General features: G+C 41.7%; 1 protein-coding gene across 1 annotated transcript in view; it reads left to right on the top strand.

Moving 5' to 3' along the window:
• Positions 1-15,821, top strand: part of GUCY2F (guanylate cyclase 2F, retinal) — a 98,283-nt gene extending 82,462 nt beyond the window's left edge. The window contains exons 16-20 of the mRNA XM_004685699.1: positions 3,787-3,885; positions 7,000-7,094; positions 12,751-12,839; positions 12,928-13,016; positions 15,729-15,821. Coding sequence (XP_004685756.1) covers positions 3,787-3,885; positions 7,000-7,094; positions 12,751-12,839; positions 12,928-13,015 — 371 coding nt within the window. The 3' untranslated portion in view covers position 13,016; positions 15,729-15,821. The remainder of the gene's footprint in view (positions 1-3,786; positions 3,886-6,999; positions 7,095-12,750; positions 12,840-12,927; positions 13,017-15,728) is intronic.
• Positions 15,822-17,158: the final 1,337 nt, after the last annotated feature.

Raw genomic sequence — 17,158 nt, 5'->3', positions numbered from 1 at the left:
GACAAAGCAGTGCTCTCACCTCCAAGCACTCTTCCTCCTCATCCACACCCCTCCTTATCATTGCTTTCCTCTTCGAGGTGTCTTCTTCCCCCATGCCTTTCATTCATTCCCTACCAAATTTCTTTTTTAAAATTGTAATATGGTTGACATACAACATCATTTTAATTTCAGGTGAACAACACAATCATTCAGCATTACTATATATTACAAAATGATCACAATACGTCTGTTTACAATCTTAGCACTTCTCAAAATGACAACACCATAGTGCTGATTATGATTCCCATTTTGTATGATTTTGACTTATTTGGTAACAGGAAACTTTTTCCTCTTATTCCCCTTCACCCATTTCACTCACTCTCTCTCACCCCTGGCACCAAACAGAAAGCAGATTAGTGGTGATGACACTCACTGTACCCATATCCTACATCCACTCTCTCTTTCATCCCACTGCAGTGTCTTTGATCCTTACCACTTCTCCCAATGCTTTACCAGTTTGTTCTTATCTCTTCATAGCACTTGATATTCGTGGCAATGCGGAAAACTTCCTTCAATTGGCTTAACACCTTTCTCACTCTCAGTGTGTCTCCATTTCATTCACTACTTCTCAGTTCTTACTGCTCTGTAACTGTGACTGCTCCCACATTTTATGTAAATCTCTCAGTTTTAAGCTCCTCATATCCTGATTGCTAATTCATTTCTCAACCCACTCCAACTTGGTTTTCTTGTTCTAGCATTGTACAGTAATCTTGGTCTGTCTCTATCTGTCCCTTACACATCAGTATTCCCCAGGGTTCTGTCATTCACCCAATGCTTTTCTCCTCTTTCCTACACTTGGGGAGCCACCTTTTATATGTTGGTGATTTCCAACTCTACTGCTACAGCACGTATTTTCCCTTAAGTTTTAGTTTTCTATCAAACTTGATGCTGACATTTCCACCTTAATGTTTCACACTAATCACATCCAAAACAGAATTACTTTGTTCTTACATAAACTTCCTTCTTTTCCAATTTCAGAATAAATGAAAGTATTCTATATTTCAGTTGGTGGGACCATCATTCACCTGGTTATTCCAGTTACTCTTTGGAGTCATCCTCCTTGTCTCTTCCTTATCCCTGACCTTCCCAATTCAACCAGCTACTAAGTTGGTAATTACATGTTTTCTATTAAATATGTTTTTTTCTTGCAAGTCTTTAAAATCACATTATTTTTTTTTAAATTAACATGTATAAGGGTAAACTGAAGAATACAAGAAGCAAAGAACAAAGTCATCCATAATTACAATGTCCTTCTTGGTCTTGCATATACAACAACTAAACATCCATTCTAATGTAATTAAACTATAGTGATGTATTATGCTATTTCACAAATCATGAATATCTATGCTTCAACATTCCAAAGCTATATAAATACTTTTATAACCAAGAATACACTCCACCAACTCAATCTGGAAGTACAAAAATCAATCCTCCTATTCCTGGCAACAAAAATTTCATAAAAGACACAAATGGCAACAGGCCTCTAGGTAAATATATTGGCAGAGTTAAGGTTCAAGTACTGTGGTCTCTTTATTGTTTACTTGACGATGAGACATAAAGCAACGGACAGCATGAAGTAGAATGCTTTTGAGGTAATTCATTATCCAATTTATATTATTAAAATATTAGCAAAGAGGTATGTTTCCACTGAATAAAATCATCTTTTCCTATCATATAGCCAAAAGAGCTGTGACATTACCCACGAATGTAAACATGAACACATTTGCTTCGTGGCCTGTTGGCTAATATCCAGTGCAGATATGTTTTTATCTGTTTAATAAATATTTCTTGAATCTGGCTTGCCTCTTTTTGACTTTAGCTACTCAAGTGTAGACCCCCAGCATCTCTTGCCTGGATCACTGTAATAACATCTCATTTCCACTCTTGTCTCTTTCCACTCATCCTTCTCTTAATCATCAGCTTAATTTATGTTGTTTTTCTGTGTTTCCATTAGAGTTTAATATTCTTGATGGCATGAAATGTAGTTTACTTGTGGTTGTATCCTTGACTACTTAAACACATCATAGGTTTTCAGATTTTTTAAAAAAGAAAACTCCTTATTTCATTTGTGCTTCAATTTCACATCTCTAACCACTCCACCTTCTTGTGTGTCTCACACATTACTTCAAATGCAACATTATTTAAATCTTCGTCATCTTTTCCCATAAACCAGCATAAACTCATTAACCCATGACAGTATCCTCGTTGTCATCAGTCTTCAAAAAATTTGTTTGTTCATGATTTTGTTCCCCTTCATGATTCCCTCCTTCCTAGTACTCACCCCTTCGTGCTTAGATGACTACAATGGCTCCTTAACAGTTTTTTCTTTCTCCCATTCAACATATACTGAGAAACCATGCTGAGAAAAAAAAAATAGTTGAATCATGTAATTCCCTGCTAAAAATTATCTGGTGGTTCAAAGTCCTCTGTCTAAAAATTATCTAGTGTTCAAGGTCCTCAGTATCAACACCTGTCTCCATTCTGTCCACAGTGAACTAAACTACGTAGCCTGCTTTTTCTAATAGCTTCCCCAAGTCCCGGGCTCAGTCGCAACCATAAACCCTTGATTCATGTCCCTTTTCTGCTTTTCAAATCCTATCTAAACTATCAGAATCTAAATCAAATCCTACCTCCTCTATTGGCCCCTTCCTAGCTGAACTAGAGTATAATAAGCACCCCACTTCATTTTCCAAACTATTACAGAACTTCTGCCTGTGCTGTTTATCTCATCTCAACCATGTGTTGTCTTAGGTTGCTGCTTAATTGCTTCCTGTTTGGTAGTATTTTCTCTTCAATTAAGCTATAAACTCCTAGAGAACTGAGACAATGTGTTACGTTTATTTTTATTCCCTTTGGTGCCTATCTCAGTGCTAAATGAATGCTTCTGTGAATGAGAAGTGAATTAAAATGAGAACCATAACTTTTGAAGTTATTTTTATTCTTGGCAGAACACTTTTTGAAGCAAAGCACTTAATTACTTTCTCTAACTTAGGAAACAGCAAAAAAAAAAAAAAAATAACGCTGACACATTGTAACATACAAACAGAGCAGAGACCAGAAAAATGAAGGTGGAGAACTTTTCAGATACTGCTGAAGGAGGTTTTCAGTATGGATGTTGAAATTTTTTTCAAATAATGTTACCTCTGAACACCTAACATAGCCAGCCATATTAAAATATAAGAAAAAAAAGTCTGTTGTAAGAGCAAGTGGGAAATATTCTTATTATCTATGTATACAGAGCGTCCATGCTTCTAACACAAATGATTGCAAGTCAACTCTACTTGTTTTCAGATTTTCCAACCGTCTTAGCAATAATTTTCTTGATAGGCACAGTTTGAAAGACAGATAGCTCTGTAAGACCCCTCTTTCTAACATGAGGGCACAAAAAAGAGCCACATTTTTCTTTGCAACAAACATGTTTGGAACCTGTCTCCCTGCCCAGGCCTTTCTGGTTTGGGTTTGATGCTTATTTGTCCCTGTTTATAGATAATAGGCATCTTGGGTGTAACTGTTACTTGGAACAAAAATATAAATCAGAAGGGTAGTCATGTCTGTCTACATCATTATACACTTTCTTGCAGGGAAAAAGAGTTCATTACTCAATATAAGACTTCCTTCAGATTTCCAGAGCTATCGGGGGGAACTATACTCTTCCATGCAGCTACCTTCTTTCCCTGGGCAGTGCTTGTCTCTTAGTGTTGCATGCATATTTGTTGACAACAATGCCAACCCCCTGTTACTCCATAGGGCCTGTTGTTGCTGGAGTGGTGGGCCTCACCATGCCCAGATACTGCTTGTTTGGAGACACAGTGAATACAGCTTCGCGAATGGAATCAACAGGATTGCGTGAGTAACTGCAGAACAGATGGGATGGTGACTTCCTACTGTTGGAAATACGATTCTTTACTGAGCAAGGGGAAAGACAGCAGGCTACTTGATATTTTAATGTTTCAAAGAAAGAAAAGAGATAATTTGAAGAGATTAGGGAGATCTAACGTCTGTTTTTCCTGGTCTCTAATGGCAAACCAGTAGGGGGTGATGTTGTATTGAACATGCACCTTTCTTGTAGCAATGAAGCCGCACCTAAGCGACACAACTGAAATGGTCGATTTGATCAAAACAACTAAAAAATCCTTTTGGTACAGGAAAAAAAAAATTGACCAGCCTTATGAGTTTGGGAATAAATAAGTAAGGGACTGACATTTTTTGCTTTTAACTCATTTGTGGAGTCACACCCAGAGCCAGCTGCCTCCCAACCTATGGTTGTTTGATGCTCCGTTCCCCTTTTTGAGCTAGTTAGGATCCCAGTAGTCCTGCCTTCATTGAATAGTCGCCTCTAATTTATGTAGAAATGGTCCCTCAACCTAAAGCACTTGGGATTCTGAAATAATTAATTACAACCTACCTGCACATAAAACCCTCAGTGACTATCAAAACAAGCTTGGTATCAATGATGCCATTTCTTCCCCCCACCCCCTTTGAGAAGAGCACTGTACAAAACCACAAGCCACTTTTCCATTGCTGGCAGCTCTATCTTGGTTATTTATTACATGACGAAGGCAATGTCAGAATCACAATGTGCCTTTTACCTATATTGTGGTTGAGCAAAGCGATTTTTTTTCATGCTAGAAAAGAAAAAGCTTAGAGAGTAACATTAGAGTTTATATACATTTTTTGGTGAATTTTATGTTAAGAAAAGACTTAGGTCCTTAGTGGCTTTGGCTTTGGCAGCAACAAGGCAAGATAAGTTCTTCCCAAACTTTAGCAATATACTCAAACTAGTCCCTGATGATATGGTGGCCTATATCACAGTGGGCGGTGCCCTGTGTGACCCCACTCCTCATCACTCATGTGCAGAAACAGGCTTGCACAATGGGTCCAGTCTTAGTCAATCTATCCTGTGCAGCCATGATTAAGGAGGCAGGACGGAACTTAGAAGCTGTTGTCGGAATAAATTTTCTGACATCTGGGAAAGTCTTCAAACTCCACAGACACGGCAGAGACTATGGAAGTAGTCATCCAGGAACGCTGAACGCATATGACTGTGCTCTTGAAGTGCAACCCAAGATGGAATGAAATTGATCATGGAAGCGCAATGCAGATTTGGCACAGTGCTGTGCACTGATGTAAGCTTGTAGAAGACTGAAGTCATATTTCTGGTCTGCACCAGGGAAACCCCACACATTTCACATTGGAAATACAAAGCTGAGAACAGAAAATGAACTTTCAGATTTAGGTAGTACCTTGTGCAGCGAGTAGCTAGGAGGAAGAACATGGAGTGAATCATGCACAGCAGGTAGTTTATTAAGTGCTGACTATGCAAGGAAGGTATTGTGAGGGGCTCAAAAAAGCATGTACCTGTGCTCTCTGCACTAAAGGAACTGATGGCTGGGCTTTTCTGGAAAATAATGACTGTGACCAAAAATGGCATTAAATTTAACATCTGATTGAATTCTGCACAGGGTAGCCTCTAACCTCTGATGAATATGATGAGACTAGGACATATGACAGGTCTGCTTAAAAAAATCAATGACATCAATATCTCCTTTCTGCCCAGTTGAATCGGGAATACCAGTGACTAGTGACCCAGCCACGGAGAGATCCTCCCCGCCATACAACTGGCTGGGTGTGCCTCTTTTGAGCTGTGTGTTTTCCATAGTAGGATTACTCTACTGAAAGTTTCCTTGACAACCAGATTCAAGTGGAACAGCACATGTAAGGCTGGGTAGGGACACACCGGCGAGTGTGTGCCTGTTAAGAATAGGACAACTCTTTTCAAGCAGAGGCTTTGGGTAGGGAAGAAATAAACAGCAGGAGAAGGAAGGGCTCTTGTGCGCACACACAGCAGACATTTTTAAAAGTCATAACTTCCTACTTACATTGAACTCAGTCTCTAGAAGAGTCACTTTCTCAACTAACTGTGAGAACAAGTCTGGACTTTAATTGAACTCAAACAGAACAAGGTCGTTCTTCATAGGATAATAGTTTTCAGAAAAGTCCAGGATCTTACCTTAACTAACAAATGATTATTCTTTACCAAAGAGTTACTTTTAGATTCTAAATAAAATTATAAACCCTAGTGCCCCACGTAAAGCTCTTATCCCAGGTTGTGATCTTTAGTTGGAAAGTAGTGCAGTATGGTGTGTTCATAGGTATATGTGCTGCACAATATTTTTTGTTTTTAAGATTTATTTACTTATGCATATAAGAACTGGGGTAAGGCCCAAGGTGCAGGGGTGAGAGGATTCACCAGAGACAGACTGGGGAGCAGAACAGGCAGATTGACTGAAGTACACTGCTGAGGGGAGCCGTGGGCAGGACAGGAGAGGTCTGCCACGCCATGTGGATCACCTCCCTGGCTGGGAATCAAATGCATGCTGTAGTGGCTGCTGATAGCTTCCTAGTGCTGTGTTTTAAACTCTTGCATCACCAGGGAGGTGCTTGTGCTGCACAATCTTTGATAGAGGCCTTGGGACAGTTCTCACTAATGTTTTACTTTAAGTATAATATTGAAAAGGACTTGTATAGATATATACAGAAAAGACACCCTTTTGTCTCTTAAGTAAGGTAAAGCTCAGAAGTTCAGCCCTAGCAACAGCCTTAGAGAAGCTGCTGAAGCCTAACTTCCCTTAGAAGAGGTCACCTCTCAGCTGAGAGCACAGTGGTGGGGGCTGCTTTCTCCGTCTGAAGCCCCGAGTTAAATTAACACCTTTCTATTGCATGGCCTTTCATCTGAGATCCTGTCTAGGAGGCTGATAGGTGCGACAGCTGACGCCTTGTTTGGGCCTGGTGAGGAAGGTCATCACATTCCCTCCTCCTCCTCTGAAACTCTAGCTAAGTCTCTCTCTCAGGCCTTTGCTGGGATTAATTCATTTTGAAGTGGGGACATTTATTGCATTAATATTTGTTCACTGATTTTCCCTGGAAGACTCCAAAGTCATGCCTCTGTTTCTTTTATAGCTTATCGCATTCATGTCAGTCACAGCACCGTGACGATTCTTCAAGCTCTCAGTGAGGGCTATGAAGTGGAGCTTCGAGGAAGGACAGAACTCAAGGTATAATGTCCTTTTGTCTTTTGAAACAAAACACTCGGACACACCTGCTCCTGGAGAGGTCATGGTCTGATGAAAGGGTTTATCTGGGTGTCTGAGACACAGAGTCATAATTTGGGCAGAATTTTCAACTCCTTTTATGGTTCCTGAAAGGTTGTCCTTCTTGCCATCACTTTATCCTCTCTAAAGTCTGGTAACTCTAGCATGGAGGACTATGGGTACTTTGTGGTTGGGAGAGCTATTGTGACCTCACCTGAAGGGAGAAATCCTATACTGTCAAAAAATTAACAAGGGTGTAAAATAATGGCATTTCATTTAAAATTTTTAAAAATAAATTAAATTTTTACAACTGAGATGGAAAAAGCACAAAATGATGTAAAAATAAACTATTTTATATATATATAAAAAAATTCAATTCTTGGGCTCTCCCTGGTGGCGCAATGGGTTAAAGCACCACATTAGGAAGCTCTCCTAAGCCACTGCAGCACAAATTCAGCCAGGGCACTGACCCACGTGGTGCGGCAGACCTCTCCTGAACCACCCGCTGCTCCCCTCAGCAGTGTAATTCAGTAGATCTATCGGTTTTGTTCCCTACTTTGTCTCTGGTGAATCCTCTCACCCACCATATCTCTGGCCTGTATCCTAATTCTGTAAGCATAAATAAATAAATCTTAAAAAAAATTCAATTCTTTAAAATGGAAAAAAAATTGGTATTGAGCCTCCCTCCAAAAATATTGTTATTGTGAGGAGAATTAGTAAAGCTCCCAGATAGTTTCTCAAAGAACTGTCCAGAATTTGGCTTCCCAGTGAGCTGCAATAATATTTATATTTTTTGATTTCCATTTTGTTTGATGTTCGGCAGTGCCAGAGACCGCTCAATAGGATTCAGTCTCCATGAGGTAGGACTTCCATTTGCCTGCCTAGTGGCCATCCTCTTTTCTTTTTCATTCATGGCGTCACCCCACTGTTTACAGAGAAGTGTTACATTTCCTCTTCAAACCAGGAGGGATACAATCAGATCTACAAAAGACAGACATTTTCTAGCACTTTCCTCTCTGTTAGGGCTGTCACTTGATCTGTGATTCGACTGGAATGATTTTCCTTTTTATTTCTTTCTTTTTGCCAGTTCCACTTGATTCTTTTCATCTTCCTCTGGATGATCCCAGGGGCCCTGAGGGTCCCCCTTGTAAGGCACTCTAGAGATCTGATACTCTAACTTCCTCATTTTCAGATGAAGGACCCAAACTCAGAGAAGTGACGTGATTTCATCAGGGCCAGTCAATTCATAGAATCAGGATGAAAGTCAGGAAGTCTGACTTACCAGCATCAGAATTCTTTCCTCAGGCAAAGTAAACTCAGACTCTGTGAGATGCAGCTTGTTGTCATTGCCATACCTTGTCCAAATGGTGGTGATGTGTATGTAAAAGGATTCCAGAAGTTAAAGGGTAGAAAGCCTGATTCTAGCAGATCGCTTCCTTTTTTTGCTAGTGCTAGAATGTGTCTTCTAATTGGTTCTTCATATCATCCTCAGGTGGGTAAGTCACTGACAAGGGGCAGAGGTTCCTTTCCCACCTCTGCAGAGAGCTCAGGAGATGATGGGGGGTGGGGATGTTCTTGGGCAGTGAGTCAAATCACCCAAAGGCTTTTGTGATTCCTCTCAAGGTTCTGTCATTTCTCAGCAGAGGCAGACAAAGGCGGCTTGGTTTCCTGAAGCACTTTCCTTTCTCTATTTCTGGGCACAGATTCCTTCATTTTAATAGCTGAGGAGCTGAAGAGGTGCCACTTTTGAAATTGAAAAGGAAAAATAACTGCCCCCAAGGTTTTTATTGTCCCCCAAATTCCAATCAAGAACAATCACATCTTTGGGTGTTTCAAGTACAAAAGCAGGTCTACTTCAAAGGAACCCTGTGCAGCTGCACAGTTTCGCACTCTCCAGGGAATTTGAAAAGACACTGCAGCAAGTTGGAGAAAGAGCAGGGAGAGCCCTGAGACCCTATCAGGCCAGTGGTTTTGGGGGTGGCACAGGGGTCTTGTGGAGAAGAAAGATTGAGAGGGAGATATTCAGAGAGAAGGGGACAGGGGGCCCCAGAGGGAAGGAAGAGACCATGAGAAAAAGAAATAGGTAAGAGACCCAAAGAAAGAAAAGGGGGCATTCTTTCTGTCCCTGTACACCCAGCTCCCCACCAGAGACACTGGTTGGATAGTACATAGCAGGGACTAGAGGACAGGATATGCCTTGTCCCTGGGGGCGCGCTGTATATCCCAAGTAAGACCAAATCATCAGCACACTAGAAATTCTGATTTACATACCATCCCCGCTCTCTCCTGTGCTGCTGGAAAAAAGAGTTACCTCCAATACATGGGGTAGAAGAATCATGTTTGAGGGCCACCCACATGTGATTCCAAAGCGAACAGCAAAAGGTATCCTCTTTTTCCAGACACTGGAAATTCCTCAGTGCCTCTTCTCCTGGGCAAGGCTGGGAACCAGTAACAATGCTCTTAACCCAGTGCCCCTACTTCCCTGGAGTGATGTTTCATATCATGAAATCAAAGTCATGGATTGGACTGAATGAGAGAAGAGGACATATGGCAGTTGATAAGTGGTGGGAAAGGGTACAAAAAAGAGGCCAAATGAGGAAGCTGAGGTAGCCTGGGGGGAGGGCTCACATAGAAATGGGAAACTCAGCTTCTCCAGAGAGCCATCCCAGTGCCCACTGCAAACACCGTCTTGCACTGAACTGATAATAAGTCCCCGGTGCTTAACAGGTCAATTCTGCTCTTTCCCTATTTGTTTCCTATCAGGCTAGTTATAAGTCATTTTATTACCTCTTTCTTACAGGGGTTATATTTTGGTTACTTGTTTTCCTGACACTTTTGAAGTCCTTTGTTGAGACTTTATGTATATTGGGTTTGTAGGCTATATTTTCCAAGACTTCTTAGGTAGATTTACATTCTGAAAAGACTCTCCAAATGGTTATCAGTCACCTCTTGTCAGACGTGGACATTCTCTGACTTTGTTTTTGAATTCTGGGGTTCAATAGTACTTAATTTTCAACCCCCTAGGCAGTGGTCTTGTTTTGTGATTTCTTCTTTTTCATCAACCTCTTCCACCCCAACCCCAACCTCTGACACACACAGAAATAAGCACATGTACGCTCATGTATGTATATGTGTGCTTGTGTGCACACACCAGCAATTGAGCTAAGAAATAATGAGGTTGCATTGACAGATATGAAAGTCAGAAGGTCTGGTCTGTAATTCTTGCCCCAGCAGTGACTTAATGTGTGACATTGGACTTCATCCTCCCTGTGCGTCCATTTCTCCACATAGAGGCCTCTTCTGACCTGCTATTATCAGGAATCTCATTAATCACAAGCTTTAAAATTCCCAGCAGTTGCTTTTTGGCCTCATGATCTGCCCCTTCACTCCATAGTGTTGGAAAAGTTATATGGCGTAGAGGGAACAAGATTTAAAATTTGGAGTCTAGTAGAGTTGGGTTCAATTCCCAGCTATCCCCGCTTATTGACAAGCCATTTATTCTCTATGTACCTCAGTGTCCCTATTTTGCAGAATGAGATTAATACTAAACCCACTTTCCAGCGGTTTTTTAAGGATTAAAGCAGACAGGAGATTCCAAAATGTCTTAAAAGAGTCAGGTCAAAGTTAGATGCTATTATTGACGAGGGGGCTGTCTCTGGGATTGCCTATGGCTAGCTACCTAGCTACGGGGCAAGAGCGTTTAGGCTTCTGTTGTTGTGTACTTGCCGCCCACCCCCTTCAGCAGAATTTTGGAAGTAGGGCGTGTAAACAGGGAACTAGGATTCTAAGAAATCTCCTGGATGGGCTCCAAAACCTCAGAGAGCCCCTGGAGCAATCCTGCATTCTCTGACTCGGACACTTGCCCGAGTCCGCAGCACACTCTCGCCATCTTTTGCAAACATTACTTTCAGCATCTGAGTGTGTCCCAAGACGCACCCAAATATCTGGACCATCCTGGAATCGACAAACCTCCCTTGGGAGTTGATAGCCTGTAGATGTCAAGTCCCACAGTCAAATATGAGTGTCGGGGTCCTCTGAGTTAAGCTTTAAGAGTGTTTTAGCTACCTGAGATCCAATGGCACCTGGAGTCCTCCGTGAGCTCCGGGGTTGCAAGTTTCACTGACTGGACTATTTTGCTTATTTACTGAGCAACTGTTATGTACAAGACATTGCAGTAGGTGATGAGAGCGGGAGCAAGAACTTAGAAACAGAAGAGTTGGACTTAATGTGCTAGAGCCCGACACAGGCCATGATAGTTTTTTTTTTTTCTTTAATGACACCACGACCAATTTAAGGACAGAGCAGTCTGCATTCCAAGCCCCTTGGAATGAAATAAAGGGTGAAATAAATGTGGAAAGAATGATGTGAGTTTAGTTTCAAGTTGTTCATTTCTTCTGAAAGCAGAGTGGCCCCAAACGGTCCAATTATTTGAGGTTTAGCGTGATTTGGTTGCCAGTTAATAAAGTTGGGGCTGTTTGGTATTCTTTTCCTGCTTGCCTCATGGAAGGCTTATTCAGAACCTTGAACCACACAGCTGTAAAGTGCTTTGAGATTGTCTAATTAAATGTGCTAATTATTATTATGGTGGGTGTCATTATTGTTAAGGGATGAATATATGTGATATAAAATAGAGAACAAAGGAGGTGATATTTAAAGGGGCAAACTTAATTGGAATTTCAAAGTTAAACAATTTAGAACTGTTACAAATGAGGTCTGCTAAGAGTGAGACCATATTTCAGATTAATGAGTTGGAAATATATCCCATTACTTTTCTTAATCTTAGTAAACACATTTTTTTAGGGACTGGAGGAGAGGACAGACAAAAAGGTATGGAAAGGAGTAGAGAGAAACATTGAGAAGTGGCTTTACTGGAATTAGGGAACACAGAGCAGGGCAGAAAGATTGACATATCTGAGATCATCACTCAGGGCCTGGGATGGCCAGCTAGAGCTTACATTCCCTTTTGCTTTGCAAACCTATTGCTTTTGACAAAAAGCTTACCAGGCTGTGAATAGAGGCTTCCCCAGAATCTCTATCTATAAGAATCACTTGGCAGGAAGAAAAAAAAAAATTCCGCAGACCTCCCCAAGCAGCCAGGATGCCCAGGGCTTACAAACAGATTCACACAGCCTGCTTTCTACATCTATTCCCTTTTGGGGCTTTTTGATAACTGCTGGATAGTTGGGTGTAGGCAGCCGTAGCCTGAATGTATGTACTCTAGATACCAAAGACAATAGGCTGTCCAATGCCAAAAGAGCAGGGCAAAAATCCTCTTCAAAATCTTCAATTGTGCATCCAGATGTTTGGTTGCTATGGAGCCAAAAATGTGCACATTTCCAAAGACAGAGCTACGTGGTGGCAGGCCAACAAAACATCTGGATGACAGCTTGAAATGATGTTCGTTTTTCATCTAGTTGCTGTCGCAGTTTATGGAGCTTGCCTGAGCCTCAGGTACTGATGGGAGGGGAGCTGCGTAGGCGGCAGACTCCCGGAGAGGTGGCAGGGGAAAGCAGAGTCTGTTTCTGAATCAGACTGAACGCCTGTGCCCTATTGACCAGAAGGTCTTCCTTAGGAAAACTGGCTCTTACATGTTAAGATCTTCCATATTTTCTATAATAAGGGCAAAGGAACAGAGGAGACCTTCTGGCTGGTTGGAAAAAAAGGCTTCACGAAACCCCTTCCCACGCCCCCACCAATGGGAAAAGATGGGTAAGTGGAGCTCACATTTAGAGTCTCCCCGTGCTGTGCTCTGTACATCCTCTTCATTAAACATTTTTGTGTCTCCTCCTCCCTGCAGGCAAGTGGGGCATGGTCTGCAACCCGTGGAAATTGCAGCCTTCCAGAGGAGAAAAGCTGAAAGGCAGCTGGTAAGAAACGGGCCATAAGGTAATGGGCAGCAGGAAAACAGAGATCAGCAGTGTGCCAACATTTTAAAGCTGGGGCTCCCTTTGGCATGGGTGCCAGTCTCAGCCTACACTCTGTTGGCAGAGTGCGGTGCAGTTGGTGATTTTCCAAGCTTTACTGAGTTGTGCAAAACCCTGAAGGGAGGCCGGCTGCCCTGGCCTGAGCAAGACTTGTTCCTGCGCTGATAATACATTTTGGGGCTAGCAAGGCTAGCCTTGCATCCAGTTATCAGGTCGGTGCACCTGTCTCTCCCACTGTTGAGCACCTGGACTGCACACAGTGAGCCAGCTCAGGTCTTTACACTCACATCTAGCTAGGTAAGGCAGCAATATTGGGATGACTCCCCCCACCTTTCCTGGGCTCTATTGGCTAGAACATCTTAGAGGGGATGCTTATGCCATTTCTTCTGAAGGCACTGCCCTTGTGAGTTTGGTATTTCCACCCAAAATTAGACTGGCTACCTTATGGTTGCCTGCCTTGAATTCAGGATAATTTTTTCCCATATTCCTCCTCTCTGCTAGAACAGTATGATTCTGAAGCAGGACCGGCAGTCTCATTATAAAAAATTCTCCCCATATATTTAACTCCACTGCTCCACTGCTTCTCTGGAATCCTCTTGATATCTCACTCCTACCTTGCTTTCTTATTTTTCTTCATGGAGGCTTTGACCCAAAGACTCATCCGCCCCCCCCCATCCTTGGAATAGCAGGATTCTAAAGTAATATTAGGGTATTGCCACACATTGCTGCTCCCATGTTTTCTAGTATTTCCCAGAATAATTACAATTCTAGCAGCAACCAAAGGCATCCACGCTTTCTGTTCTCTCACTAGCCTCTGTTGACTTGAATTGTTCTCTGGGTGTTTCTCTTCGAAGGAGGCCCAATGCATCTTCGTTTCTGTAGCTATCACACGACTACTCCTCCATGAAGCTGCTTCCTGAGCATGTGGCACTTCTACAGCCTCTGCCCCACCCTTGGGCACCCTGGCACCTGGGTCCTGCTTCTGTTCTTTCCTGCTGACCAATACAAACACGTAAATACCTGGGACAGTCATACAATTTCCAGGAACATTCATCCTCTGGGGAGAGCAATACACAGATACAGGGATCCAGTCATTCTGCCTCCCTTCTACCCTCCCTGACTTTTCTCTTTCTCAGCAGGAAAGGGTTTGTGAATCCTTGAAGGATTTTCCTCTGGCAGGGTAGGGCACAAATTAGAGGCACTTATATAAAACCCCATCCATTTCTAAGAAGAATGTGTTGGAGGCTGAGGCAGATGACGCTGTAGCTGACTCACCAGCACGGGCTGTGCACTTGCTTGTACTTTCCCAGCATAGAGACAGATATAGCTTAGGTCATTTACACGCCATCATCTGGACCCTCTTCACAGAGGGCAAGCGTCTAGGGGTACGTGGAACCAACTGAAGCCAACTGACCTCAAAGTGGATCTGACTTCTGATCTTGACCTCATTAGCACTTGTGTTTTCATCAGCATGTTAATGTACCACAGTGGCTTTGGTAGGCTGTGAAAATTACAAGTGCTCATGAGCACCCTTAACAAATGTGAGAAGGCTTGACCTATAACCAAGAGCTCCCAAACATCTCAATTCTCTTTCATTAAATGCCCTATGCCAAGTCACCCAGTAATACCACCTATTTTAGGTTCTATTCTAGAATGTTTTCAACTTATAATGAATTTTCAGGTTGACTCTTAATGATACAGACCCCATTTACAGAAGATCTATAATACCAATGAGTGCTTCTCACATACTTCCACTATCTTGGTTGTTGTTGAGGGAGAAAGCTGAAACCTGTGGAGAATGTGGAGAATGGAAGGAGTCAGACATGGAGGAAGGAAAGATTCTAGAAAGAGGACATGGCTTTTGCAAACTGAGTATAGGACCTGCCTCTCAGGTAGCTCCCAGTAGCTACCATTTTCTAAATCTCGTTAAAAGTTAAAATTTTGTCTGGTTGCTTTAAGACTGTAACAACTGGGATTCATTTTGGGTTGACACACCTCTTTCAATCATATCTTTGGGAGGATAAGAGGTGAGTAGTCACCTACATCATACTGAGCTAGATTTTCAGGAGGACTTTCATTTCGATTAGGACGAGGAAAAATGGGGAAGTTGGTAGTTTTGAAGCATGAGGGTTCATAGTGCAGGGCTTAGGAGAACACCAGAGTGGTGGATTCTGAGAGATGTGTGAAGCGTGAAAACAAGTAGAAGGGTAGAAACAGCAGTTTAGATTCCACCACCCTTAAACCTTTGTCTTTCCTTGAACTCAGAGAATGGGAAGAAATCTTGTATTTCTTTCTCTTCTCAGGACCTAGAGCTTCTCCCAGAGGTATGATATTATTCTACTTCACATGGTTAAATCAGCCTTGTGGGCTGACCTAGAAACCTGACCTAAATGTTTAGGCCATATCTCATTAGTAAGTTGAAGGCTACTTGTATATTAACATGTTCAATTTTTATTAAATTTCTAAAAAACCCTTGTAAATAGCTGCATCTAATTATGCAAACCCGCAAATATAATAACACTTATTTGTTCAATGATTCAGGAGAGTTTAGCACTTTACAGGCCATTTATGGAGTCAGGTGTTGTTGCAGGGCTTGGAATCATTTATGCTAAAATCCTGTGAAACGCCTAGGATGGAGAAGGTCTACTCACTCTTTTCTCTTTTTCCTACTCAGGAGCAAAGGGCTCCAAGATTGGAATCTTCTTTTGGCAAGGCAATGGAAAAGCTCACTCCAGTTCAACACATTGTTCTGCCTGGGCAAGAAATTCATGAATGACTATACCGCAGAGGATGACCAATCTCTGGGGTTACTGAAGCCCAGTGTAAGGGAAACCCTGGGATGTAACCTCAGTAAGCTTTGCTCATAACACAGATATCACCAAAAAGGCAATTTGAATGCAAACTGCAAGCTAATATACATAATTAAGTGCTTGGAGAGAGGTGGGTATTTAGAAAGGAAAATTGCCCAGCCAGGAAGGTTCAGGAAATGTCAGGGGTGGTACTAGCCTTTGACTAAGATAAGAAGGTTTGTGTTTTCATTGAAAAAAGTAGGAGGCATTACATTTTCTGTTTTAATTCATTTGAATCTCTAGAAAGTATTTAATGAGCACAATTTATAACTCAGAGACCATGAGATTAGTGCCACGAAAAAAATCTTCCAGCAAACATACATCTGAATCCTAATCTATTGTGACCTCAGTTGGCTGCAATGTGTAGGGAATAAGGGGGAAGAGAAGAGTCTGCTTAATTAATTGTGTTGTTTGGATAACAGGGCTAAGAAGTTCCTTTGTTTGCATATTGCTTATTATTCAAAATCTTTGCAGAACTGTCTAAGGAAGGGGAATCTTGGCAGCACTGAATTGTCCTAGCTAAGTGAGTATTGTACTAAGCCTCCGGTCATATTCTGAATATGACTGAAGAGACGTGAGAGATGCTGTCAGGATAAAGATACAGAAATCACGGAATTAACTGGGCAATTCCCTCAAAGTTTTGCTCTCCCTTCCCCTGTTCACCCTGCCTTTCAAGTCCCTATCCCTACCCTTAAAATAAAAAAAATCCCTTTGAACATGTGTTTTTTTACTATATACTCCTAGTTTTCCAGATTCTACTTTCAAGGAGTTATTGGCAGTAGTTTTTCAGCCTCATGGACCAAAGCAGTAAAGGCTTAAGTCACAGCATGTTTAAAATAGTTAAGCAAGCTTTTCTTCCCTCTTATTATAAAAAAAAAATCTCTTTATTAAAAGAATTGAACCCAAACATATCAGCCAGTAAAGCAGTTAATTCTTTCAGAGCAAGTCTTTTTAAAGAAGGAAATGCCTAAGGTATAATTTGATACCTTTCTCACTAGCATTTAATATTTAATTTTTCCATTATCAACTCACCCCGAACTTGAACTTAGAGTCAAAAGCCCTTCCCAGCAGTGCCTCCTCCACCTCCAGTAGAAGGAAGCCCCCCTGGACTAAGCTCTTCACAGAAATTGACTTGTCTCAGCCTCAAGTGGTCTATGGAAGCTGAAGCTATTCACAAGTGTGCAGAACGGACTGAAGTTGCCTTGTAGTTTCTTTGATCTGAGATTGTAATTCCTTTATCTAGATGGCAGAGAGG

The sequence above is a fragment of the Condylura cristata genome, unplaced genomic scaffold, assembly GCF_000260355.1.
Source record: "Condylura cristata isolate star-nosed mole 26May11 unplaced genomic scaffold, ConCri1.0 scaffold00019, whole genome shotgun sequence".
NCBI classification, from domain to species: Eukaryota; Metazoa; Chordata; class Mammalia; order Eulipotyphla; family Talpidae; genus Condylura; species Condylura cristata.
Note: the sequence above shows the minus strand (reverse complement) of the source record. Positions and strands in the feature narration are given on the sequence as shown.